Source organism: Enhydra lutris, unplaced genomic scaffold, assembly GCF_002288905.1.
Source record: "Enhydra lutris kenyoni isolate GAN:26980312 unplaced genomic scaffold, ASM228890v2 scaffoldscaffold6, whole genome shotgun sequence".
Lineage (NCBI taxonomy): Eukaryota > Metazoa > Chordata > Mammalia > Carnivora > Mustelidae > Enhydra > Enhydra lutris.
The window spans coordinates 27,473,890-27,499,100 of NW_019154090.1; the positions used below are offsets into that span (position 1 = coordinate 27,473,890).

At 52.6% G+C, this 25,211-nt stretch overlaps 1 protein-coding gene across 3 annotated transcripts in view; it reads right to left on the minus strand.

Annotated features, from left to right (window-relative positions):
* Positions 1 to 6,145: 6,145 nt before the first annotated feature.
* The window catches only part of LOC111141561 (angiopoietin 4), a 42,367-nt gene continuing 23,301 nt past the window's right edge, over positions 6,146 to 25,211 (minus strand). Inside the window, exons 3-11 of one of the 3 annotated variants that reach the window (XM_022494193.1) lie at positions 23,689 to 23,810; positions 20,825 to 21,038; positions 19,185 to 19,218; positions 18,607 to 18,619; positions 18,420 to 18,525; positions 15,977 to 16,078; positions 14,297 to 14,463; positions 9,827 to 9,957; positions 6,146 to 8,922 (exon numbers count right to left, since the gene is read on the minus strand). In XM_022494193.1, the coding sequence (XP_022349901.1) occupies positions 8,762 to 8,922; positions 9,827 to 9,957; positions 14,297 to 14,463; positions 15,977 to 16,078; positions 18,420 to 18,525; positions 18,607 to 18,619; positions 19,185 to 19,218; positions 20,825 to 21,038; positions 23,689 to 23,810 (1,050 nt within the window). In that variant the 3' untranslated portion in view covers positions 6,146 to 8,761. Of the gene's footprint in view, positions 8,923 to 9,826; positions 9,958 to 14,296; positions 14,464 to 15,976; positions 16,079 to 18,419; positions 18,536 to 18,606; positions 18,620 to 19,184; positions 19,219 to 20,805; positions 21,039 to 23,688; positions 23,811 to 25,211 lie in introns of all 3 variants that reach the window. The other 2 variants (XM_022494191.1, XM_022494194.1) reach the window with 2 other exon arrangements.

Consider the following 25,211-nt stretch of genomic DNA (forward strand, 5'->3'; position numbering starts at 1 on the left):
CAGGTTTTGGCCTCTGGCCTGAACCTACTTTTGTGACCTGGGACAGCTTGGGGACAGGGAATCTGGAGGAAAGAGGATGCAGGTCCCAGAGTGAGACCTTCTGCCCAGGGACATGTGAGTGGAGAACACCTGAGAGCATGGTTCTTGTGCCAGGCTGCCTGGTGGGAGTGCTGTGGGCAGCTGGAAGGGAAAGCCACCTTCAGGTAAGACCCCTGGGCTCTCAGCACTCCACTGCAGCACCCCTTCCCTTCAGAGCCCAGACGTGCGGGTTTTCCCAGGATCAAGCAGTTGCGTGACACTAGCTGGGTGTCCCACCACTTAAGTCCATTCTGACGCCCTCCCTCCCTTCAGTTTCAAGTTCAAGTTGTCATCAGATTTGACAAATCGCTGAAGCAGCTCCCAGAACTCAGGGAAACGGTTTACTTCCTAGATCACCTGTCTGTCATAAAGGGATCCGACTTAGGAATGTGGAAGAGATGCGTGGGGCAAGGTAGGTGGGAAGGGCCCAGAGCTTCCGTGTCCCCTGGGGTGTGTTCCTCAGCCTGCTGCCCCACGTGCTCACCAAACCCGAAGCTCTCGAAGCCCAGCCTCTGGGGTTTGAGTGGAGGCTTTGTTACATAAGCACAATCGATGAAATCATTGGCCGAAGATTCTACCTTCAGTGCCTTGCTGCTGCCCACGGTCCCGGGGGTGCGGGTGGGGTGGGGCCCGAAAGTCTGAGGCTGGTTGGGTCCCCTGACAACCAGTCCCCAGCCATGGGGCTTTCCGAGAGACTCACCTCAGGAACAAACACTCAGGTGAGGAAAAGGAAATTCCTTTCACCTTCAGGGCTGGGAGCGTTTTCAGGAACCAACGACAAATGACCAAACATGATGAAGGCTACTTTCCTGGATCTTATCACTCAGGGAATTCCAAACATTTAGGAGCTGTGTGCCAGGAATGGAGATGAAGACCAAACCGGGATGTTTCTTACGACAGATCATAATGTGGCAGGAACCTAGGAAAACCTGCCGCCCACACGGGGGCTTTGGTGTCCCCAGCCTGAAGGCAATGAGTCCCCAGAAAGGTCTTTGGATGTGGGCCGTCCGAGTCACAGAGCGGAGGACTCCTCCTACCCTGTGGGCCTTGGGACGGGGGGGTCACAAAGAAGAGTCCCTTTGATCGCAACTCTGGTCGGTTGTGTTCCTCCCCAAGGTGAAGTGACAGCAGTAAACATAACACATGTATGTCCCATGGATTACTTGTGGTCATTATTTGCTAATTCTCATACCTGTGTCATGTTGGATCAATTATTACAGTTTTGTGAGATGCTTTACAAGGAGCGGGGGAGCATGGAAAAATCACAGCAAGTCATTTTACTTCATTTTCTCGTTTAGAGAACAGGGACAGGGGTGCCTGGCTGGCTCAGTCAGTTAAGCATCTGACTCTTGGTGTTGGCTCCGGTCATGATCTCAGAGTCCTGAGATCGAGCCCCACATTGGGCTCTGTACTCAGTGAGGAATCTGCTTGTCCTTTTCCCTCTGTTCTGCCCCCCTGCCAAATACATAAATAAAATCTTTAAAGAACAGGGACAATTACATGCTAAGCTGTGAGGACTAAATGAAGTATTGCATTTTCTCAATTCTAAATGGTAGCCTCCCTGTCTGGTGGATGCTGTGTTTGAGGAACTTTGGACAGGAAGAGAAAACAGTAGCTTGCCTCTTATCTAGTGTTTAATTCAGTAACTTTTCTTGCTTTATTGAAGTAAAATTGACATGTGATAAACTGCCCGTATTTAAAGTGAATCATTTGAGAAGTTTTAACATATGTGTGCACCTGTGAAGCCACGCCCATGGCCAAGGTAATGAGCCTGTGCATCCCCCATAAATGCTTCCACATGAGTAATTTAGACGAAAGTGTTGTCTCAGAGCAGGAGCTCTGGAAGCTCTCATTTGTCTGAGGTTTTTTTTTTTTTTTTTTTTTAAGATTTATTTATTGGGGTGCCTGGGTGGCTCAGTCATTAAGTGTCTGCCTTTGGCTCAGGTCATGATCCCAGGGCCTTTGCATGTGCTGTCACCTCTGCCTGGAACCCTTTTTTTCCCCTCTTCACCTAGCTCTTCTACATCCTATAAGGATGGCTTCCCCAGCTAGTTGCTGCCTTTGCTCCAATAGTACCATATGGTTCCCCTCTCACATTCATTGTACATTAGGTGGTTTGGTTAATTTGTATTGAATTTCTGTCTCTTTCTACCCACCCCAGACTATAAGCACCTGAGGACAAGTGTCGGTCTGTCTTGTTCATGGCCATGTCCCCAGTGCCTAGCACAGCTGCAGGCACATAGAAGTAAATACTGAATGAGGGAAGGGACCATCTTATTTGAATCTCATGACAACCCCATGAAGCAAGCAGAGCTGGGCTGCTCACTCCCTTTTTACAGATGAGGAGAGTGGGGTCCAGAGAGAGAAGGGATTGGTCCAGACTTCTCATTTGTGGACACAGCCAGACCTGGGCAGCTGTGGTCCTGACGCCTCTCCCAGACACCAATGGGCCGGTGGAGGCGGAGGGAAGAGACCTCGGCCAGCCAGGAGGTTTCCAGTCTCCCCAGATTAAAGTGGCCTGTCCCTGTCCCTCCCCTGCCCAGGCCACAGGGGGCAGGTCCAGGAGGTTGACAAGGAAGAAAGCTAAGTCCTACTCGGAAAAGATTTGGGGGCAGTGAGCCTGTGGCCATGTGTTCTGAAGCTGGGACAGGGAAATCAGGAAGTCAGAAGCAGGAAGGAAGGTCCTGTCCCTGCCCCGGGGTGGGGGTGGGGTGGACGTCAGGCAGGGACAGCAGGACTTTATTTTCCTGTGTGAGCTTCAAGCACTGGCAGCTTGGCAACTGCTTATGCATTTATTTTCCTTGAACCCTGGTCACTGGGAACATGAGACCCAGGTGAAGCGACCCCTATAGCCGGGGATCTGGGTCCCGACCCACCTCGGTAAATTCTTCCTGTGTGACTTTGGCAAAGTGACTTCACCTCTCTGGGTCTCAGTTTTCCCACTGGGAAAGGGGAGAGATGATAACAGTACCTATCCCATAAGGTCATTAAGGGGCTTCCGGGGAGAGTCTAAGGGAAGCTCTTCCTGAGGCGGCTGGCACAGAGAAATAATTGGAGACAATTCGCAGAACGTTTACTATGTACAGGTTCTCTGCTGGGTGCCTGGCAATTTACTAAGCCCTCACGGGGGTTTTGGAGACTCTTAAGTTATCCTTGTAAAGAGCAGAAGTGGACTTGGGCCCAGCTCTTGGCAGAACCAGAGGGCTGAACCGATACATTGTGTTACTCACAGACAGTAGCCACCGTATGCCGGGCCCGGAATTCTGTGCCACGGGGACGTGAAAGTCCAGTGGAAATGGACCATCCTCCAGGACAACTGATGGCCGCCTGGCACCCAGAAGGAATTCTTCAGGCCCAAAGCCTCTGAATTCCAGTGTAAGAACAGAGCAGAGGTGGAGCTGGAGAAAGACTTGAGCTGGGCAGTGAAGAGCCCTGATCGCAGGCTGAGCACTGGGTACTGGGGAGCCGCTGAAGGTTTCAGGCAGGGGAAGTGACATGACTGTAGGCCAGGAGGGAGCAAACCTGGAGAGGGAGCCCTTAGAGAGACTGCTGGGATATTCTGAGCCAAAGATGAGTCTGGAGTAAAGAGGGTAAGTGCTGGAGGGGAAGCTGTACTGGACAGCCTGTTTCCCTTCCTGCCAGGTATGAAATGGCAACTTTGGCTGCAGCTGCCCTGGCTGGAGAGGGAAGCTCAGGTTGAGGATGGCAGAGCTGCCCACCAGCCATGGACTGCTTAGCTCCAGACTTTACAGAGAAGAAAAATACTTAACCTGCTGAGTTTTGGGGTCCTCTTGCTACAGCAGCTTAGCTTAGACCCTAAGTCACTGTGCAAGTATAGGCAAGGCACTGTATTTCTCTGAGCCTCTGTTTCCACATCTGTAAAATGGGGTAATACTAGAGCCCATTAGGATTCAGAGGTGGTGCATGTAAACTAGCACAGAGGAGGCAGACAGTGCCCCATGTTCCCACCCAAGCCCCCCATTTGACCACGTGGAGGAGGCACTCCCAACCTCCCATTCAGTGCAAGGGTAAGTCCCTTACTTTCTTTTCCTCCTTCTGACTCCCCCACTGGCACCCAGCACGGGGCAGTGCACACAATAAGGCCTTTGACTCAGTTTTATACAATAACAGGATCTGGATGACTTTCAGATGGAGGTGCTCCCTCTCCTGTATTTTACAGAGAAACTGAGGTTTAGTGAGGGGCAGGAACTTGCTTCCAGTCCATAATGACTCAGGCAGAGTGGTGACCGGATTCAGTCACTGGCAGGCGTTGGAATGGGGAGTGATCTCTGATGTAGATGCTGGGCAGGCACACTGTCCCACCCCTTCCCCCTTGCTCACTGTGACTGCAGTCACACTGGCCCCCTTGTAGTTCCCCGTGATCACCTCAGGGCCTTTGCACCTGCTGTTCCTCCTAGTGAACCCACCCTTCCCTGGCTTCCTCACTATATAGTCCTCCAGTTAGGTACTACCTCTTCAGAGAGGACTTCCCCTGATCACCTGACGTTGGACCTTCTGTAATCGGTCTCTACTTCCTGTTTGTTCTCTTTATTTGCAATATATTGTCAATTTAGTTTTACAAATTAAAAAAAAAAAATGGATTGGGCCAGCCTCTCTCTCTAGCCTGTTAAGTTCTGTGAGTACAGGACTATCTTGTTGGCTCTGTCCCCATCACTTAGCTTGGCCTTGACCCAGACAGATCCTCAGCATATGTGAACGAATGCATGCATGCATGAATGACTGCACGAGAGAATGTTCCAGGCCTGGATGTCCACCATCACCTGGAATCCACATGATTTCCCTGTGAACCAGCCCTCAGGCTCCCCAGTGTGCAGACAGGGAAAGGAAGGCTCTGAGTGTCCTCACGGGGTAGCGCAGGAATGTGTTGGGCGTTAAAGGCCATTGGACTTCCCTGAACTCAGGACACACGGGAACCTCTGTTGTGCAACCTCACGTTCATCTAACACAGGAAAGTAACACATTTATGCTGGGTGCAGCCTGGACCAGCCTCCACTCTCCGAAGCGCTGCCCTTCGGAAAATGCTGCTGCTGCTGTTGCTAAGGCAATGTTGTTAGTTTTCGGAAGCATCTTTAAATGGAAGCCATGAAGGCTCGCACGGACATCAAGGTGGAGGGAAATCTCGAAAATGGACTCAAATCCCCCCAGCCAGCACGACAGACCATCCTGATGCTGGTTGTTCCCCTACTCCCTGCAAAGGGCCACCTTTGACCTTGGCCACAGCTCTGGAGTGTGCACAGTGACTCTCTCCCTCAGTGTGGAAGCTGCTTTTGCTGGGGACATGCAGAGACCTTAGGAACAATGTGATCGAGTGCCAGTGGTAAAGGCAGACTGGTCTTGGAGAGCTTTCCAGAAATTTCCTCTAGTCCTTGAGATAAGGAGAGGGGACCCTACTCCAGAACTTTTGTGGTTGGTGCCAAGATGTCCCAGAGAGGCCTGGACAAGCGAGGCAGCTCATAGATACAAGTGCACTGGAGGTGGTGATTGGCTGTGCCACCTTGGCTGAAAGCCTTTCCCTCTATGAGCTCTAATTTCTTCATCACTACAATGGGGAGACTGCTGGGCTGGTGTAGGGAGAGGTGAAAAGGATTCTGCATAGGAACCTGCAGAGTCACGTATCCCAGAAGCCAGGTCCTACATGTAGGGGCCCAGAGGAGATCCAGCCAGGGCCAAGGCCACACCAGCCATGCCCCCACAGGGACATTGTGCCACCCGGAGTCCTTCCACTGGTCTTGTCCGCAGCCGCTGTGGGTCAGCATCACTGCCAGGGGCTTACAGAGGTCAGGAGCTGCTCTGTCCTAATTGCACAGATGGGAAACATAGGCTCAGAGGGGGAGAGGGACTCTGTTTCAGGGACACAGCCAGGACAGCGAACCAGGGTCTGACATCCCTAGATAGGCCACAGCTGTGTCCTTGATAGTTTGGGGCAACCCTGGGATGAGCTGAAGCTTGGGGGTGAGGAGGATGGGAGAGGGTGCAGAGATGGAGAGAAGGGAAATGGGAGTCAGAGAGATGGAAGGAGGAAAGAGATGGAGAGAAGGGAAATGGGAGTCAGAGAGATGGAAGGAGGAAAAGTGATTGTCAGCCTGGAAATAGTGCCTGCGAACTGCTAGTCCATGTGACTTGGGTGGGATTGACCCCAGCCCTGTTCCAGGCATGATCAGGTGGCCCAGGTCTGGTCAATTAGATGCCCAGTGATAAATGCAGAGATGGGCACAGGAGGACCAGTCCCAGCTGGAGAAAATCATGCCTTTGCCAGAATCACTGGGACAGGGGCACTCTCTGCCTTAGGGATGCTCACCTGGGAGGATGTGAGCCTAGGGCTGCTGGAGCCACCTGTCAGGAGACAACCTGATTGAGAGTAAAGTCAACATGGTGGATGCAGGGCTGAGAGGTGAAGACAGGTATGAGTTGAGCCCCTGGATCTAACCGTGCCTGAACCCACCCCTGGACTTCCTGGTATGTGAGTCAATCCATTCCTTAGGACCAGTTCCTTTCTATCTCCTGTGCTGGAGGGTCCTGGCATGGAGGAGGAAGGGAGGTAGGAAGGAAGGATGAATATTTAACAACAGGCATCTGAGGATAACCCAAATCAGCTTCTCAGCCTTTTGTAGAAAATGAGCACAGACCAGGATTTGGGACTCAGCTCACCCAGAGGGGTCTGTCTCTGGGGCTCCCAGCTCTGCCTTCACCTCCTCTCCAGCACACACCTGGCCCATACACTCCACAGTGCAAACATAAATGCCACGGATTCAAAAACAAATGCTCACCTTACTTGGGTTTGGAAGAAGGGGGGCATGCACTTAGGGGTGAATTTCCTCACCCCACTTTCCTCTTTGGGCACTAAATTTTATTAGGCACCTGCTCGTGCCGAGCCCTGTTACAAAGCTGACATACGCAGTTTCATTGCCTCCTGCCACGGCCCGGCCAAGAGGGAGCGTCATTTCCATTTCACAGACAAGGCAACTGAGGCCTTGAGAGGCTGAGCCACGGGCCTCAAGTCCAGGAGCTGGAACAGGTCTGTCCAATTCCAGAGCCCCACCCACAGCACGACCGGGCACACAGTAGACACTAAATAAAAGCCTGGCTAGCAAATGGTGTGCGAGGCCACGTGGGCCTTCTGGGCAGCACTCTGCCCCTTGGTACTTTCCCCCTCATGCCTGCAAGGCCACCATTGGCAACCACCTCTTTGTTTTTTTCAAAGAGATCAGCGTTAATCTGTGCTGCTGGCTTTGCTTGGGGGACTGTCTGAGGTGAGACTCAAGGACAGGTGGGAAAAGGTGGCCCATTTCCATCACTCCAGCCTTATCCAGGAGAAACCCTCCCGAAGACAGAGGCGTACCCTAGTGGGAGAGCAGGATGGTCTCGGCTGGTCTAGGTGTTGGCTGAAGATGGCAGGGCAGTGCTGGTCTCATCAGGTCTGAGGAGGGTGACCGTGATGGGAGTGGGTGGCAGAGTGGCTGTGGCCCTTCTCTGACCCTGTCCTCTGATGGAAGCTCATGGGGAGCCCCTGGTCTTCCAGACCCAGGCCAAGGCCGGCTCTGCCCCCCAACTCCCACCTCCCTCGAACCCCCAGCTGTAGCATCACTGTTGGATCAGGAGGGAGGAGAGGGCTAGTGTCCTGGCTTGGAGGCTGGAAGGTTCTGGACATGAAGACTGGCGTCCTGCCCAAGGCAGAGTGGATAGTCCCTAATTCCTGAACTTGAGCTGAGGTGAGCTAGGATCACAGAGAGTGCTGAGAGGGTAGCCTCCAGGCAGAGATCTGGCTTCTTAGGGCCAGAAGGAACTTAGCAGGACCCCAGCCCAAAGCACAGACTGGAAACTTAGTTCTAGACCCTTCTTCAGGGGTGGCATGTGTCTTCTTTAAACCAAATCTTCTTCCAGTTGTTTTTAGAGGCTGTTTGAGATCGTCACTGTGTCTCTTGTAGTTAGAAAGGGTGAGTGCAGATGGGGGTGGGGAGAAGGGGCTCCTTCTGGTCACACTTGACCAACTTTTTCAAAGGGCATCTTAGATGTTCTGGGATAAAGAGGACCTATTTTCAAATAAGGACACTTGGAGAAAGCTGCCCACTTTAAACAAAGGCATATGATCTCTCTAAAGTCTCTGACAAGTCCTGCAGCTAAGAATGCCTGTTCATATTGATTTAACCAGGTGTTTCCCTCCCTCACTTGAACATAGGTACTTTTTGAGGGGAGCCTGAGTTACTCTCTCCAGAACATATTCTAGGACATGCTGGGGGTAAAGAAATCCTTGTTAGATCTTCTGACGCCTCCAAGAAACCAGGTCAGAGCTCCAGATACTGGGGCCTCGGAGGAGTGGACTGTTAGTCATGTATTTCTTCGAACACCTAAAAGAATTCTGTTTTCAGCTCATTCAGTGTGTTGTGACCCTCAAGCTGGCAGGAGACCCGTGTAGGAGACAGAAAGGAAGAGGACAGAGGGGCACTATAGAGGCAGGATCTCCCCATGACCCACCATTTCTCAACTGGAGGGGAACAGGGAGGCAGTGGACCCTCTGACTTTGGGCAAGGAGGGCTGGGCTCAGGGGACCCAGGGGACCCAGGACAACGCCCAGTACTCTGTCCCATGTTTGGAGTCCAGCTTTTCCAGGAGATGCCCAGTCCCGGCTCTTCCTCTGGGTCCAACCTCCAGGCACATCTGCTCCTCAGACGCTCACGGGGCGCAGCATCATGCGAGTGGCCCGCAGCGAGTAGCTGGGGCCCTGGAAGTAGTGCCAGCGGATGCCGTTGAGCTTGCGCACGTGGTGGCGAGCTGGGTAGTAGATGCCGTTGAGATTCGAGAGGCCACAGGCATCAAACCACCATCCTGGGGGAGGGAGAGGGACGTGCTTGGGGAGGTGGGGGCCCAGCCAGTGGGCAGAGGGCAGTCCCCCACCCCAGGGACTCATCAGGGCTGCTGCCCCCTCTGGGAAGCCAGCTCTCAGGGGATGGGGTCGAGTGTCAAGGGCAGACCCTCTGCTCAGCCTGCAGCCACCAAAGGCAGCACCTCAATAGCCCCCAGCTTGTGACAAGTATCTCAGGGGATGGGGTCGATTGTCAAGGGCAGACCCTCTGCTCAGCCTGCAGCCACCGAAGGCAGCACCTCAATAGCCCCCAGCTTGTGACAAGTATCTCTTTGGGGCTCCGTCTGATGTCTCTGTCTCTCTCTTTGGTCTGTGTTTCCTTGCCTTTCCTGGTCTGTCTCTCACATACCGTGTCCATCTGTCTTTCTCTATCTCCCCCTCTGGACTTCTATCCCCACAGAGCTCTCTGTGTCCACTGCTCCATGTCTCTATGTCCTGCTGTTCCTCTCTCTGACCTCTGTCCTTCCCAAGGAACACTGCTGGAACCAGGGTTGGTGGAGAGCTGCCCCTTGTTCCCCTGCCCAGGGCTCCCCACCCTGGTCCCGCTCGGCCTGGGGAGCAGAGTCTCTGGCTTGGGGCTGGGACTGATCAGGCATCGCACCCCACCCTCAGTGGTCCCCTAGCCCAGTCTAAGAGGAGTATCCGTGGTGCCTGTGTTAGAATGAGGGGAAACCCTAAGGGAACCTCAAGGACTTGGTAGAGGAAGGGATGGAGGAGTGTGGCCAGGCCAGCATGCAGGTGGGTGAGACCCCACCTGCACACTTTTCCCGACAACACCTGGCCATCCAGGACCTGGATGGGGAGGTAATAGGGGTGTCCCGCCAGGTGAGCCTGGGGACACATGGGGCTTCAGACCCCCGCACCCACCTCCAGATAGCATCTGGGCACACTTGCAGAGGCAGTTGTCATTGTCTGCGTCACGGGTGCTGAAGTTGGTGCCCTGCAGGACCAGGCTGCTCTGGCGCCCTGCTGACCCGCTGTACCCGCTCAGAGAAAGCCTGGAGGCCACCCGGAGGTGGTGATGGGAGATGGGTCTAGAGTTAGGTCAGGACTGGTTAAAGAAGGTCTCCCCCAACCCAAGAGGCTTTGCTGAGACTGGGGCTCCCCCTCCAGTTGTTCTGGGAGGGGGAGCCCCAGTCTAGGCTGCTTGGGCTGTCCGGGCCCCTGGGTTGCCCTCCCTGCCTACTGCCTCCCAGGGATAGAGCACCCGCTGTGTGCCAGGCCTCCCCCATCTCACTGAACCTGAGTCTTAGACAGGAGTGAAAAGGATCAAAATAATAATACTAATAATGAGAACAATGACCAACATTTTTTTGAACACCTTCCATGTGCTAGGCATTCTGTGGCTTAGCTCCTGCTCCTGGCATCCTCACAACACCCTCTTATTTCTATCTTACAGATGAAGAAACAGAGATCCCAAGAACCAAGGGAGACTGCCCTAGACCTCGGAATGAAAGACAGTGAGAGCCAGGTCCCAGCCTAGGGTGGTCTGTCTGGGGAGCTGTGTGCATTTTGCTCCCCAGCTGACCACCCTGCGACCCCAGCCTGTCACCTCCAGGAAGCCTTCCCTGACCACACCAGCCCACATGGATCTGCAGCACCCCCAGCCCTGTGACTTGCACATCTGCAGCCAGCTGGGGGTTTCTCTTTCTCTGCCAGGCTATGAGACCCTGGTGGGCACGGCCAAGGCTGTGTGGCAATTACAACCATGAACTCTGGGGATAGAATGCCTGGATTCGAATCCCAGCTCTGCCCCTCGCCAATGGTATGACCGTGGGCAGATGGTGTTGCCTGTCAGCTTCAGTTTCTCCTTCTGTGAAATGGTAACGATAGTCCTGTTACCCGTGACGACTTCATCGCATTATTGAGATCCAAGGCCCCCGGGGTTGAGGAGGGCAGAGCTGCGCGTTAGTGCTTGTTAGCCATTGTCCCTGTGGTCCCACTCGGGACACACAGCCGCCATGGGCTCTTGTTCAGCCTGATGGGAGAGGGTATTGGGTGCTTGCAGCCCTGGGGATGGGGGTCCTAAGGGTGGAGAAAAATGGACACCAGATGCAGCCAGAGCAGGTCGGGGCAGCTCTGGTTCCCTCAGGGCAGGGCATGGGAGATGCCACTGGTGGGATCAAGAGGGAACGTTGGACCTGGGCATGAGGACTAGCTCAGTCCCTACACCTCCCACTGTGGGCTCTGCCTGTCTGTAGTGACGCAGTGGCATGGCCATTAGGGTCCAGGTGCCCCAACTGGGAAACCCTAACTGTGCCCTTAAACATGTAGCCCGGGACTTATGGGATTGGTGTCGCAACCTCCCTGTAAAGGGGCCCATCTGGCCAGGAGCTCCCATGGGTGGGGATGGCAGGTTGGCCTGGCTTCTCTCCGTGGCCATTAGAGGCTCCCCTTGATGTTTCAGTGATGTCAGTTCAAGGTCAGTCTTGGAGCTCAGGCTGAGGTTTGGGGGTCCCTTTCAGTCCAAGGTGCATGGAATCACGGCTGGACAAAGCCAATGGTCTCACGAGATCATTCCAGCAGCACTGGCCTCCCTAAATGTCTCCCAAGTCCTCAGCTTGGGCTCTGCCTCTCTTCCCTTCTCCTGTGGGAACTAGCATGGGGAATCTTGTGACCTTTTGAAAATTCTCAAGTCGGGGACCAGGAAGCCCCACGTGACCCATCGTTCAGAGGCACTTTGAACATGTTCACAGCTCAAGCCCAGGGACCTCAAATACACAAGTCTCTGGGTATTCCCAAGTTATTAGACACACAAGGTATGTTTCCACGTGTCTGTGGATCTGTGGGTGGGGTCTGTGTGTCTACTGGTGTGAGCATTTGGGTACAGTTCTTCATGCCTGCGTGTGTGTGTGTGTGTATGTGTGTGTGTGTGTGTGTTTGACGTTTGTGCAGCAAGAGCTATGGTGGGTCCCGGTGTGTGCCCTGGAATCTGTCTCTATGTCTGATGGTGTGTGTGTCTGTTCGTGTAGCTGTGCACTTATAGCCCGGGTACTCTGTAGGCCCAGTGCCCCCTCCCATCACCCTCCACATGGGCATGTATGTCTCTGCACGCCCCTGGGTACCTCTGTGTGGGTTTCTGTGTGGATCCTGCCTTTGTAAGCAAATCTGGCTGTGTGGGCACCTCTGGGGTGCACACACCTGGCATCTGTGTGTGTGCGTGCCTGTCTGTGCCTCTTCTCCCTTCCTCTGTGGGCCACTTCCTCTTGCGGGCTAATGCTTGTGCTTCAGCCAGGCTCCAGAAGGCCCCCATTATTGTGTCTGATACCTAGAGGCTTATTTGTGTCTGATACCTAGAGGCACCCCTCCTGTCCCTGACCCCCAGGCCCCAGGGCTGACTCGGCTTCCCTGTGGGGGATGCTCCCCATCTCACCAGCCAGCTGACTATGGTGGGGGCACGGAGGCCGGCCTCTGTTCTGTCACCGTCTCCTTGGCTCTTCTCTGGCAGTTTCCAGGTTTGTGTCTTCTAGGATCTCTACCCCCCACCTCCGCCCCGGCTCCCAAGCTTTTTCTGAATGAGTGGGGATTATTCCTTATGATCTTGATAGAGACTTGCTCAGGTTTGGGGTATCTGTCACCAGTTGGATGTAACTTATCCCCTCTGCCTGGGATGCCCTTCCTAGTCTCTCTCTGTCTGGAGGATACCTACCATTTATAGGCCTTTCCTCCTCCCGGGAGTCCTCCCCGTTTGCATGAGCATCTCTGTGCCCCTGCACTATCTCCATAGGCAGCTATTGTCTTCCTGGGAGTGTGGGACTGCCTGTGGACCTGCTCACCCCTAGACGCACAGGACACACTGAACTGTGAACCAGGCACTGGGGATAAGAACAGCAGTGAACTCACACAGAGCAGGCCTGCTGAGTGTGTTAAGGCTGCCTCGGGGACAGCAATTACAACATTATTTGCTGAGCACTTACTAAGTGCCAGGCACTGTGTTAATGCTCTATGGGCAGTATCTCATTTGAGCTTCATAACATGTTGAATGAAGCAGATGTATGCAGGGCACCCATTTTACAGATGAGAAGGTGGAGGTAGTCTTTTAGGGTTGCTCAGGGAGGTCACTAAGGTTGCTCAGGGAGTCAGAACTTAAGCCTTGGCTTTGGTGGCTTAAAGGGGAGTCAGCAGTGTGTTGTGGTGACTCACTGGTCACCTTGAGGAGTAGAGGAGCATCCAGCTTTGCCCTGCCTAGCCCAAACCCAGGGCATGGTCCATTCAGCTCTGAAGCTTGCAGTTTAAGGAGGACTATTATCAGATTGGGGTGGGTCCCCATAAAAAAGATGTCAGGACAACATTGCTGGAGGATCCAGGAGCATTTAAAAAGACCAGAGAAGTGCAGGGCACTCATTGAAAAGCTCCTCAAGTTGGAATTAGACATAATGTAGGAGGACAGAGAGCCTCCAGAGATTACTTTGGAGGAAGTGACCTTCCTGTCAGTGGAGGGATTCCTGGCTGGCTGATGACTTTGGCTGTGGAGGAGATTCTAGCATCATGGGAAGACCGAGATGATACCGTGAGGTCCTTTGCAGACCCGTGAGTGTGAGTCTATGATTTCAATCCTGTCCTGTTCAAAGAGAACTTTGAGTTTCTCAGAGAGGCAACATCACGTAGTGGAAACACCCCGAGTTTTGGTAGCAGTGAGATCTGAGTTCAAGTCCAAGCTCTACCTAACTTGTAACTTTGGGCAGGGGACTTAAGCTCTGTGCCTGCTCCCACATCACTAGAGCAGGTACAGCAATGCTTACCTCAGAGTGTTGTAGGAAGACTAAATGGAATAATATGCTTTGGGAACACAGTAGGTGCTCATTAAATGCTCTTTTCTTTTCCTAAACAGAGCTAAGAACCAAGCCAAGGGAGGTGTGGGAGACCTTGCTGATTTTACATTATACTTCTATTTAAGCCCATCCTGCAGTTAACAAGCAGAGGTATAGAGAAGCCAGAACGTTGACTTGCCCAAGTTCACAAAGTGAGTTGAAACAGAGCCAGAATGAGCTCAGGTCCCCTGATTCCCTGCCCAGGGACCTTTCCACCTCACCCCCACAGCATGGATAGCCTGGACTCTCTGCTCTGGGCCTCATTAATAGGGCTGACTCGGGATGACTGACCTTAGAAGGCCCTTTCCTGCTCCTAGGCTGGCAACGTCAGCGACATGCTCTCCACCCCGCCCAGTGGCTAGGACGTGCTGAGTGTTAACCAGCCGCCTCCAGAACCCGTGACGTGTGCCCAAATGGGGGACAGATGGTAGGAACAGGAGACGCCCAGGGACTGACCCATAGTGCAGACTCTACAGCCACTAACCCAGGACCCTGGCCCGCCCACCAGCCTGGGCCCCAAGCCCACCTGTACAGCTGCCCCTCACTGCCCAGCTGGAAATGCTCATACTGGGCGTAGGCCTCGTTGCCCTCCCAGTCTTGCAGCTCCACGCGCAGAGAGTAGGCTGTCCTGCTGGTGAGCTGGTGCACCACCTCATTGCCCAGCCAGTGCTCCCCCGCCAGGTCACCGAAGCCCTGTGGAGAGGGAAGGGTAGGGGTGGGTTTCATGCTGTGACGGGAGGCTGCCCCGCTGGCTAAGGAGCTGGGCTGGGCCAGGCTCCAGGGCCACTTAATCCAAAACCACTTTGCCTGATGATCAAGTCCATAAAGTACAGTGTGGGCAGGCCTAGGGATGGGAGTTCCCCACCTCCTGGAGCAAAAAGACTAAGATTTTTGTAAATGTAAACTTCTGTTCAAAATAATTGAAATCACATTTCTATAGAGTTTGAGAACAAACAAAATGAATCTGTGATGATAGAAGTCAGAATAGCTTCTTGACCGGGACACACGGAGGCAGAGGGGAGCACAGGGAGGGCTTCCGTGGTGCCAGGAGTGTTGTATACCTAAATTTGAATGGTGGTCACATGGGTGAATACGTATGTAAAAATCCACTAAATATCTTACACCTAAGATCTGTGCTTTTAGCGGCAAAAAATTAAAGATTTTACTCAGCTGCATACATTGTAGAGAAAACTTTGTTCAGTGGTATGGCAGCTGCTGCAAAATTTCAGCAACATAGAAATGCAAAGCTAAGCATGCTAGGAGTTACCAGTGTCCCTGGGCAAGGAGAAACCAATGCCCTGGGCAGAGACACAATTCAGCACCAAGGACAGGGACACACCTAAACCCCACTCCCCATTTTAGTCACGCAGCGCGGCTGATCAGCCTAATGATTAATAATCATTGCCCTTGTGTGTTTCTGCGTCTGAGTACCTATTCCTTTTTGTCATCTCAATAATTGTTTAAAACCCAACTGGCTCAAGGACACTCTTACCTTAATTTGGTATTTCTTTTTTAAGTATTTATCAAATGAACAGTAAGCAGACACAACTAATGATACTGTTGCATTTCCATGTATCCTTTTCTATTTCTTTTGCTTGTGGAAACTTTAAGAGCTTTTAAGTCAGCTTGCCAAAGGTCCTTTATTCAAAATTTAATTAAAAAATTGGAAGACAGTCTAGCACTATGTCTCATCTTGTAAAATGCATAGGGTCTTTTTGAGCCAACAATTCCATGTTAAGAATCTGTCTTGCAGATGTGATGACATTAGTGTGTGCAAAGACAAGGACGTTGACTTAAGCAATGCAGCCAGGGGTGGGTAGGGAGATTATTTTCTTCTGTTCCATTTTTTTGTATCCTTAAAAAAATTTTCTAAGCAACATGTATACATGATCTTTCCACAAATAAAGAAATAAAGTTAAACTTTTATTCTTAGGGTCTGTCTTAGAATTGCAAAAAGAAGGTTTGATTTTCAATGATGGAGTCCCTGACAGAGAATGTGCACTGGGAAAATCTGTTTGAGGGTAGTTGTCCTTGGGTGAGTTTCTGGGTTTTTTTTTTTTGTTTTGTTTTTTTGTTTTTGTTTTTTTTTTCGTTTTGTTTTTGTTTTTTCTGGGAAGGACTGAGGGTAAACCAGTGTCCTGCCTCTGATTCACCTTCACCAGGCTTCAGGGTGGAGAAAAGCCCCTTCCCAGGGCAGTAGTGTTACCTGTTTGTAATCTCTCCAGTTCCGCTGGAAATTCACGCTGCCGTTCTCACGGCGCTGGATGAGAGTCCACCCGCCTCCATTGGCCTCCATTTCACAGAACACCTGGAAGGAGTTGGGTGGTGCTTGGGGAGGGATTCAGAAGCCCCTGGGAGTGTCAGAGGCAAGTCTGGGCCAGCCTGATTTCGATTTGGCTGACATTCTCACAGAACAACAAGTGAGCCTGGTGCTTGAGGACATCAGAAATATCCAGGTTCACATTTCCCACTTATCGTCATCATTTTTCTAAAGTCGTGGGCAAGTGACACCCCCCCTCAGAGCCTTCCTTTCCTCATTCATAAAATGCAAGTATTAAGACCTTAACCTCTTTGTGCCTCGGTTTCTCATCTGCAAATGGGCTTGATGTGAGAACTATGTAAGCTGAGCCATCTGAAGAACAGAGCCTGGGTGTACTGGGCACTCAGTAAGTGGAGGCTTTCCCTTTGTTGGTATTGTGAGGTTGTTGTAAGGATTAAATGCCAAGAGGCGTAGAGCTCTTGGCCCACAGTGCAGATTCAGGAATTGCTCTTACGTTCGGCAGACAAATGTTTTCTGAGCACTGCTACATACCAAGCTCTACTCAGGACAAGGAGGGTTGCCAGTATGGATAAGACAGAAAAAGTCTTTCTCTCAAAGGGCTTACCATCCGTCATATCATAATTTCCTCTTTCAGCCTAATCTTTGTTCACATATCCCTTTTCCAGCCAGTTCAGTATAAGTTAGGTGTTCAGTGAGAGATAAATCAACCCTCAAGGCTGGCTTGGTCTGGAGAAGGCCATGATGGGGTAGGTAGACTATGGATTATGAACATTTGGGTAGCTAGAAGGAGAGCTTCTAAGGAGTCACTGGTCAGCCCTGGAAGTCTTCTCAGAGGAGATAGCATTAGAACAGGGCCTTGGCATGTGCCTGACAGGCAGACAAGGGGAATGGCCCCTCCAGGGGAGGGAGCAGCTCTGACAAGGTAGAGGCCAGCTCAGGGAGAGAAGACAGTTGCTTCTGTTGTGGAAGTAGCAGAAGGTGCAAGAAGGGAAATTGAGGTCCAGAGAGGAGAAGGGACTTGCTCAAGGCAAGCGAGACAAGAAAAGCTGAGGGGCGCTGAGTGGCTCAGTGGGTTAAGCCTCTGCCTTCAGCTCAGGTCATGGTCTCAGGGTCCTGGGATCGAGTCCCACATTGGGCTCTCCACTCAGTGGGGAGCCTGCTTCCCCCTCTCTTTCTGCCTGCCTCTCTGCCTACTTGTGATCTCTGTCTGTCAAATAAATAAGTAAAATCTTAAAAAAAAAAAAGAAAGAAAAGCTGAGGTTTGAGCCCAGAACTTGGGTCTCCCAGAATTCTACGATAGCTGAACTTACTTAGTTTCATGTAGAATATTTACTTAAAAAGTCATGTCCCTTAAAAAAAAAAAAAACTTAAATACTTAGATTAACTGCGTTTTAAAAGGAAATCTTACTGTACCATAAGTTGAAAACTAGTAACACTTGTTTTTATTCAGATAATTATAAAAATAAATTAAACAAAAACGTGAAATTCTAGCTAGAAATTAAGGGCTTGATCTCTGTGTCAAAAGAAGAGTTGAGCAGGTATATGTGAAGTGGTAAAGACAATCTGGAGACAAACTGATATGAAATTCAAAGGAATTCAAACAGAATTAGGAAGAGCAAAGACTGGTTAGTTGTTCCCCATAGTCTTTCATTTCTGGGCCTGGTCCCCAAACCCTCTCTCCTGATAGCCCCCCTTTCCCTTGACCACTCATCCACCTGCTAACTGGAGCTCAAAGCCCAGGGCAAACTTGGAAACATTCACTGGGGTCTCTGTTGGTCCTGGTACCTAAATTCCCACGTGGAGCAGAGCCCCCACACCTGCATTCAATTGGACTATATGTAAATTAGAAATAATCTTCTTTTGAGATGCCTGGGTGGTGTAGTTGCTTAGGTGTCTTGTCTGCCTTTGGCTCAGGTCTTGATCCTAGGGTCCTGGGGTGGAGTCCAGCATTGGGATCCTTCCTCAAGGGGAAGCCTGCTTCTCCCTTTGCCTGCTGCTCCCCCTGCTTGCCTTCTCTCTCTCTCTCTCTCTCTCTCTCTGACAAATAAATAAAATCAGGAAGAAAGAAAGAAACAAACTTCTTTGTGTTAAGCCCCTGGATTTTCAGGGTTGATTTACTGAATCAGCTAACATTACTTTAAGCAACACAGGACTATTTTCTGCCCTTCCAACTGAAAGCATTCTGGGAACTTCTCTACCCCCACATTCTGACCTCTGATTGGATGGGGGCTCCAGAAGGTAGGTTCAGCCCACCTTCTCTGACATGTCAGATGTTGTAGAAAGCCTGAAGCTGATGGGGGATGGCCTGGCAGGGACGCCCTTGACTCAACACCCTTGGATAGTCTCAGCCCCCAGGGAGTCCCCTAACCTTCCTGGGCTCCGTCATATTGGCCACATGGATGGTGTAGATGCCGCTGGCATTGGCCCCGAAGCGCTGGATCTCTGCACAGTCCTGGAACATGTGCTCAGCGGCCCTCACAGAGGCTGCAATGGGACAAAGCAGAAGCAATTGGAGGTAAGCTAAGGAGAGAGGGAAGGGGCCAGGTGGGCACTACTTCCTGCCAGCTTCTGGGTTGGGAGATGCTGGGCACAGGGAGAGGTGTCAGACCTGGGAAAATTTCTTAGGGGAGGTGACCATGAGCTGGGATGTGGATAAAGGGCAGGAGTGACCTAGGAGAAGGAGAAAATGTTCCAAGCAGAGGAACAGCAAGTTCAAGGGCTCTAAGGTGGGAACAGTCCTGGTGTGTGCAGTGATGGGAAGTGGTGGAGGCCAAGGAAGAAAAAGATCCACCACCCATGAGAGCAGAGCTGAGGCCAGAGAGAACTCTGGCTGTCCGATGAACTTGACAGGAGTAGGGCAAACCCGGCACAGGCATGGTCACCAAAGAAGGAGAGATGAGGCTGAGTTTCAGCAAGGGGCCAAGTCAGCCTTGTGAGCCAAGATGAGGAGCCTGAGCTGTGCCAGGGAGGAGCGCTCTGGCTAGAGTGTGGAACAGGGACCGAAGGGGATGAGACTCAAATCAGGGCGGCCACGGACCAGGCTTCTAGAGTCTTCCAGGACTTCCAGGAGAGGTAACTGGGGTCTGAACTCCAAGGAGATCCTTCCCCCTTTCATAGACCAGGAATCCAAGGCCCAAGAGTAAGGTCACTGACTCAAGGGCACATAGCTGGGGGCACAGGCAAAGCCTCCCCTCTCTCTAAATCATACGAAGGAGTCCTTAGAGCCTTGGACTGGAGGCACAAATCGACAGTGCCCTTCTTTGGTGACAGTGGGGCAGGGGGACAGGGTGTTTGGGCAAAGTGTGCCTGAGGCGAGGTCCCAAAGCAACCTGCTCTACAGACTGGGGAGCAGACACTGGGTCACAGCTGGAGACCGGGCTAGCTGTGGGGAGAGGCCTTGGGGAGAGGTCTTGGGCCGGGGCCTGCATCGGGGGCTGAGCTACAATACCTCACACAAGGGACTCATTTAGGCGGCTTCCCTGCCAGGGTTACCCACAAGCCAGTGATGGGTTCGGGTCACTCCATATCTCATGGTTTGGAAGGCATCCACTTCTCCTGCCTGTGGCTTCCTTGGGGCCTCAAATCCCTTAACCCAGCAGGGCCTGCCCGACTTAGACAAGCCCCTGGTGCCATCCTCTGGCCCCAAATCTCTGCCAGCCATCGTACCTGGAACCCATCACTATTGCTTGATTCCTTGTAACTTAAAGGCTTCCCAGGCTCCGCTATGGCAATCCTAGAAACCCCTTCCTATGTCTTTCTCTCACCCAGCCATTCTCCCCTGCCCAGTTCCAATTAGGCTTCCCCAAATATAGTTCCACTTGATGCAAAACCCTCATGTGGCTTTTGGCTGTCCTCAAGTTCATGTTCTCTCTCCTCAGCACAGCCTTTTAGGCCTTCAGTGGCTTGGAAATTTCAAACACACAGCTAGCACATAGTGGCACATACTAGGTACTGAAAAAAATTCATTTCCTGCTTCTTCACTTAGAGACCCAGAGATGGGCAGGTGGGTATTTTTGCAAGACTAGGCTGTTCACTGCTGCGTTCCCAGCACTCGACATTGGGCCTGGCACACAGTGGGTGCTCAGTAAAGGCTTTGCTGACTGAGGGAAGCTGAAGCCAGAAATGCCTTGGCCACCCTAAATGGACCCCATCAGAAGGAGTCAGTGAGAGTTGGTGGGTGGGGGGGGGGGCACCAGGCATTGTTCTCCCTTCTCAAAAGCTAGGGCCAGAATCACCTCCTCACTTCTGTTTGGCTCTCCTGGGCTTAGGGACAAGGGCAACAGGGTGACAGGAGTCTTTGGGGGAACAGTGAGTCTAACCTCTCCATTCTACAGAGAGGGAAACTGAGGACAGGGGAGGGGTGGGGCAAGTCTGAGCAAGGGAAGATAGAGTGTGTGGATCCTGGAACCCAAACTTGTCAGTCTGGGCTGGTGGTATCCTTGTTAGCTTCACTTCCTTTAAACAGATGGGGAAACTGAGGCCAAGAGAGGGACGGGGGCCTGCCAAGGTCACTCACGGAGTCAAGAGGTAGAGTCTGGATTGGTTCCTCCTGGCACTCTCGTCCTCACCACTATCATTACTGGTGGTTATTTCTGTTTTACAGGTGCTGGGAGAGGGGCCGGGCCCTTCCCCGCCCCACAGTGGCTTCTGGGCGACCCCTACCCCCACCTCGAAAGCGAGCCGGCAGGGTAAGCAGGGTCTCCCTCTCTTCTCCTGCCCTCCTCCCACACCGCGCAGGCGCCCCGCTCGCTCACCCGGGCCCTGGGCCACGACGCGCACCAGGCGCTGCACCGACTCCAGCAGCTGGCGCTGCTGCCGCTGCAGGAGACTGGAGTTGCCGCTGGCGGCGCGCAGGCTGCGCTCCAGGCCCGCGAGGGCGCCGCTCTGGCGGCCCAGCAGACGCCGCAGCCGCTCCTTCTCGCCACGGAGGGAAGCCAGCTCCGCCTGCTGCTGCGTCTCCAGGGCCTGCACCCGCGTCTCCAGCGCGCTGCGGGGCGGGGGTGCACGCGGGTCATCCCGCGGGTCCCCACACACGGCCACATTCGCGCGCTTGCCTCTGGGGCTTGGGGGGCACTCCGCGGAACAGATCCGCACGGAGGCCCAGAGAGGCAGAGCATGCTGTCCTGGGTTACAAGGCGGAGGGGATGGCGGGGAGGAAGTGCACCGGTGGCAGAGAGTGAGGAGGGGAGGAAAGACGGACCCCGCCCTGGAAGAAGACAGATTGGGGTCCATAGAAGAAAGAGGTGCGGGTGGGGGGACATACCAGTAATCTGGGCAGTGGTTACCAGATCCCCAGTATTCCTGCCCTTGGAGCCAGCAGTCCGCTCTCAGGAGATAAGCTCCAGGGAGCAGGCGCGAGAGGGCCCCTTGGGGGATTAGTTATACTAGAGAAAAATGAAACAGCCACGATGTCCAACAGCCAGAGCTGGCTGAGTCTGTTTGCTTTCCGTGTCCCTGGAAATGTTCTGGAACCGCGAAGAGGAAGGAGGCAGAGCGCATCTGCACGAAACTGGAAAGACGCCCAAGGCGCGGAGGGAACTGCGCCGGCACATCAGTGCCTCTAGTGCAGCCCCACATGTGAGAAGACAAAACAAGAGAAAGAAAAAAGGTCTACATGGAAATGGAGAGGGAAACCGGGGAACTGATAGGAAAAGGCATGGAAAGACACGTGGAAGAACACAGCGGTGCCTGAGCGCATCTTCCTGATGAGGTGGTTCTGGAGGAGAGCGATGGAGAGGGAGGAGGAAGGAGGCAGTTGGAGGGAACCCATCTTCCCTTTCGTTTTCTAGGTCCTTATGGTCTGGTGATATAGTAAACATGGAGCATATTTGTCATGAATTTCTAAAAAAAGTTTTAGAAAAAGCAAAAAAAAAATCTTTTGACTCAACAATTCCACTTTTGGCATTTTATCTTGGTTTGTTCCTGCCTGTGTGTGAGGAGGTATGGGGACATAATTAGGGGCTTGGTGTTGAACAGGAGTAAGAGACAGGAAACAATCTCAATCCCCAAAATTGGGGACTGGGGATATAAGCGTGGGCGCAGCCATAGGGTGCAACATGATACAATTAGAGAGAAGAATGGACAAGTGTGTCATGCAATTATGGAACAGTTTTCAGGATACTTGGAAAAAAGAGGCGCAGAGTGGTACACTCCATTTGGGTTCAAGAAGGGCAACAAAAGGACTATGCGCACGTATTTATTTACATATTCATAGGAAACCCTCAAATGACAGCTTGTAGAATGTCTGCTGTGGGATAGGGATTTTTGTCTATGTGTTCACTTTGTCTAGAACAATGTCTCACATGTGGTAAAGCTCAAAAAATGATTGTTGGTTGAATGCATGGAAGAGGACAAGACACTAGGAAGAGGGGTTACCTCTGCTGTGGACAGGTCTGTGGCCGAGGGATAGGATGGGAGGGAGACATCCTCCTATTTATGAGGTTATGTTGACCCATTCTCCAGACAAGAACAACGAGTCTAGCCAGGGTACAAGGAATTTCCCCTGAGCCCTGAATTCTGTGGCAGGAAGAGAAAAAGTTGGGGGCACACTCGGGTTCTAGAATTTTAGCTGTCTCCATGGGCCAAGTGCTTATTGATGACATCGTCTGTCTTCTGTGACTTCTAGGCACCTGGTGACAATTCAGACTGTCCCAGTCCCTGCTCTCCCCCACCTCGGGGTGAGGGCACAAGAATAAGGAAGTGGACAAGCTATCATTAGCTGCACACAGATCACAGGGAGCTGGGCGGGCCTGATGACCCGATCTTGACCCAGCACGTGAGCGACAATGACATCTCCCCTTGCACCCGGGCCGGTGGCTGCTTCAGAGCGTGGATTTTGCCTCCCCTAACACCTTGACCTTGACAGTTTTTCTCCACTCAGCTCGAAACCAAGATAAAATCAGCCTCAGAAGTCCATTTCTCTGCCTTATCTGTACCCCATGACTTTTTTATTCTTTGTAATTTGCAGGGTGTTCCCCTCAAGTGTATTTGCTTACAAATGCTGAGACACTCTCTTCTCTGCCTGTGTAGGCGAGAGGCCGGCAATGTGGTTGCTTCTGGGAAAGGCAACCAGTTAAGATCAGATTTACTTATTTACAAGCAAGTAAATCAAATAAAAATTTACAGGGTGAATTGCACAGCATATAAACTAAACTGTAGCTCAATAGAACTGTTAAAAATTTATAAAATAAAGGAATAAAGAAGGAAAGGAGAAAAAAAAAAAAAGAAAGAATGGAGAAAGAATCAGGGTGTCCCGAACTCCCGGGGGAAATGTCTGTCTCCTGTCTCCACCCAGCGGTGCCTGTCTGACCCCCAGCCCCACCCCAGGGCCCACCTTCACTCCCAGCTTGAGTCTGGACTCTAGCCCTGGTTTCAGTCCTTACCCCAGCTCTGGCTCCAGCCCGAGACCCCCCTGTAAATGGTCCTTCACTTCAGTCCTAACCCAGGCCCCCAGCTCTGACCCCAGCCCTGGGCCCAGGCACTAGCCCCCAGTCCAATTTCCAACCCTGGCCCGGGCCTCAGCCCAGCCCTGGCTCTGGTGCCCCCCAGCCCCACCCCATCCTGAGTCCCAGCCAACCTGGATCCCAGGCTGGCCCTCGCCCCCAGGCCTGGCCTGGTGCCAGGGCACTAGCACCCACCTGTTGCGGCCGTGTAGCCTGTGGAGCTCGTGGCCCTGCAAGAGTAGCTGTTTCTCCAGCTTGTTGGTGGACAGTGAGGTCTCGAGTAGCTGGATCTCCATTCGGGATGTCTGGTTCAGGACCTGTCCCAGCAAACAGGAAGGGGAAGGGGGCGACGACACAGACCCTGCAGGAGCCCTGATTGGCAGCCGCCCCCCCCCACTCTGGGGGCTCTGTCATTCTAGAAAGGTGCTGATCTATTTCCCTCCTCCTAGCAGTTAGATCCTATAGTCGTTCATTCATTTATCCCTTCCTTTCTTCACTCACTCACAGGCCCTTGCTGACTTTATGGTCTGTTTCTTGACAGCAGTTCCATTTTTCCTGATGCTCAGGCTCCAGGAGGAGTCCCCCTTGACCACCCCCGCCTCCTACCCCATCTGATCTTGTCAGATCCAGCTTCCACTCCCCTCCCATGGCCCATACCCTGCTCTTGGCCTCTGTCATCTCTTGCCCTGTGTCCTGTGCCACCCTCCTTAAGGGCTCCCTCTCCCCGCCCTTATCCCCTACACTCCTTCCTCTGCTGAGCAGCCCCAGGCATCCTTTCAAAATGTGGCCCATCTGCTCAGAATCTTCTTGTGGCTCCCACAGCATGTAGTGGAAAAGTCCCAGTCCTCGCCATGGCCTGCCACGTCCTGTGACGTCCTCTGCCCCAGTGGCTCTGTGAACCCTTGCCCACCCCCTCCCATGGTTGCTTCAGCTACACTGACCTCCTCGATGTTCCTGGAGCTTGCCAGCACAGTCCTGCTGCTGGACCTTTGCACATGCTGTTCTCCCTGTTTCTGGAAGGCCCTCCTGGTGAGCCTGGCTCTGATCCTGCCTCCTCAGAGGTGCCTTCCCTGCCGAAACTTGCAGGCCCTCCCTTTACCACTCCTAGCACACACTCCCTCCCTCTGTCCATGCCGGTTTCTCCTGAGACTCTCACTCTCTCCCATATACAGGGGGTTTATCATGTTCATTCTCCTGGAGGTCATTAGAAAGGAGATGCTTGAGGGTAGGGGTGCATACCTGTTTCATTTACTGCTCTAAACTAGAACCAGGCACCTCCCGCCGTGCCTGGCACACAGTAGGGTTTCAACAGACATGTGCCTATTTGTCATTCAGTCCTTTTGTCCATTCCTTTACTCGCCTTCCTCTTTATACGTTTGTTCCCTCCCTCCCCTTCTGTTGCTCCCACTGCCTCCCATCTCAGAGCTGCTGGCCCCATGAGGTTGAATGAATTCTTCACGATCCATCTTTCCCTGGAGCTCTCAAAGCCCCCTGAGTGCTGCTACCCTCTCTCATGCCAGTGCCCAGCACAGACGCCGAGTCACTGGAGTCACAGAGGCAGAAGACCCAAGCCCAGGGCCCGCCCCCAGGGGCACTGCCTGGTGGTCAGAGTGATTCATGATGGGGGTCATCGGGGAAGGGCCCCAGGGTGCTACAGGCCCAGAGGAGGTCCAGACTTTATCTAGGGACAGAGGTCAAGGCCAGATGGTCCAGGCTGT